This window comes from Centruroides sculpturatus, unplaced genomic scaffold (genome assembly GCF_000671375.1).
Source record: "Centruroides sculpturatus isolate CEXI.00-Female unplaced genomic scaffold, Cexi_2.0 scaffold450, whole genome shotgun sequence".
NCBI lineage: Eukaryota > Metazoa > Arthropoda > Arachnida > Scorpiones > Buthidae > Centruroides > Centruroides sculpturatus.
The window spans coordinates 214,329-216,441 of record NW_019384789.1 but is presented as its reverse complement, the minus strand read 5'-3'; the positions used below and the strand labels follow the sequence as shown (position 1 = coordinate 216,441).

Here is a 2,113-nt window from a genome sequence, read left to right as displayed (position 1 = left end):
AGTAGGTTAATAGCGATATACTAATATACTAATTACATGGGATATAATAATATACTACACTAATAATGGATTTTTTCATACTTTTCGGTTATCCGACTTTTCAATTATCCGACCAACCCCAGTCCTCAATTGAGTCAGATAATCGAGGCTCTACTGTACCACGAACGCCCATTTAGTATTATTGTTTATTTAACAACGACACTTAAAGACAAAGACAAATTTTTAATTTTAAAAAGGAACATAAATGATAATTGATCTGACCACCGTTTTGCTTATTTAGATCTTAACGAATTTATTGTTTCACCTGCAGTGGTAGTTTCAATGGTAGGAATAAAATATAGTCGACCCCCCATAACACTGTTGATTATTCCGTTTTATATGAATTCCATGTTTTACGAGTCACTTAGATTTTACAAATATGTGTGCCGGGCTGTAAACGGCTCATGTATTTGTAAAATATAAGTGTCTCGTACAACATGGAATTCATATAAAACGGAATAATCAACAGTGTTATAAGGGGTCGACTGTACCGTATTTCGTTTCAAAAAGAAATTCAATGGCAATTGATAATTGAAAATTTATTGACTAAAATGCTTTTTTAAAATTTGGGGAACAAAAAAAGCGCGATATAACGAGGGGCAACTGTACTTGTGTGGTTTTGTATGCTAAGAAAACAGGACAACTTCTCATAACTTAAACTCTGTTCTTTAGACGGTCCAGTTGATTAAGGCGTCAGCCTACCGCTCCCTAAAAATCCCATGGAATTTTTAGTAGGCGGTCTGCCCCAAATATATAGAGCCTAGCCCCACACTATCCGGCTGCCCTCATTGTGGGCTTGGCCGAACTCAAGATGTATATGACTAAAAGCAAGTCTTAGTGCTCACAGGGCAGAAAGAGTCAAAACTAAAAAAGAAAACGCTATTTTAGTAATGAAATGTTTTTTTGAAAATAGATAATAATACTTGATTATTAAGTATAAAATTTATTCTTCACGAACTTGGATTTGATTTCGCCTCAGATATTTCGGTAAATGAAAATTCATTTAAGGAGAAAATTAAAATTCAGCACTTGTAGGTGCGCGTTATTTTCTTGCGAGGACTAAAAAGCCGGCCTTCGTGAGAAAAAAAGCGAATGAATTTTCTATGTAATTGGAATTCTTTCTAGCGTACTAAAAAGCAAAACAGGCTTGTACTAAAGACTGATTAGAACTCATTCCAACCCCTTTCGCAACTCACGAACTCTATTATCTGAAGACATGATCGGTGTTTGCAAAGCCAGCGATATTTTGTATGGACCATATGTCCTTGACAGTCAAAACAACTCTAACTTCAGATCGATAGGTAATTAGAAATTCCGTGAGAATAAAATCGCTGATAACTTATCTAAAATTATTATTTTACCTAAAAGTGAATTAGAGAATATTCATTTTTCTGCTATTATTCTATTGAATTTTAACAATAAATTACATAAACAATAGTAAAAATTCCTCTCCAAAAAGATGTAATTAAATAATAAAACTATTATCTGGCGATTTCAAATTAATAAACGATTCAATTTCAGAAAAACATTAACCAAAAATTATAAAACTATTCATGAGACTAGAAGTCTGTTTTATTAATTAAGTATATTTTATAAAATATAGGCCTATATATTAACTTAGCTTTGCAGGATGTAAATTCTACACTAAAAAGAAAATCAAAGTATGAAGCTGTATTTCTAAAACAAGCACGAAAATAAGCAAAGAGCAACCTATAAAATAAATTTAAATATAATTTATAGACATGCTAATAGAATTTCGATAGATATGAGAGAGAATATATTGTCAAAATTATATTACAGTTTGAACAAGACGGTCTTAAAACTTTCCTGTTACAGAAAAAAAATCAATTTATCTTGCGACCCCACAGAGATCACACTATGTGTTATAAGATAAATTATTACCAAAAAAAATACAGTACTAACAGAAAGCTTGTGAGTTTTCAATTAATTATTTTTTTTTTCATTTAAAGCTCTNTTATTCTTTACTATTTTTTTAGAAATATAAAAATTTTTAATATTTATTTTGAAGTATTTATTGTAAATTTAATTTTATAACGAAAATGCTTAAAGAAAA

General features: G+C 30.4%; 1 protein-coding gene across 1 annotated transcript in view; it reads right to left on the bottom strand.

Moving 5' to 3' along the window:
- LOC111629297 (RNA-binding protein 25-like) overlaps positions 1-1,257 on the bottom strand; it is a 14,176-nt gene extending 12,919 nt beyond the window's left edge. The window contains exon 1 of the mRNA XM_023373182.1: positions 1,236-1,257. Coding sequence (XP_023228950.1) covers positions 1,236-1,257 — 22 coding nt within the window. The remainder of the gene's footprint in view (positions 1-1,235) is intronic.
- Positions 1,258-2,113: the final 856 nt, after the last annotated feature.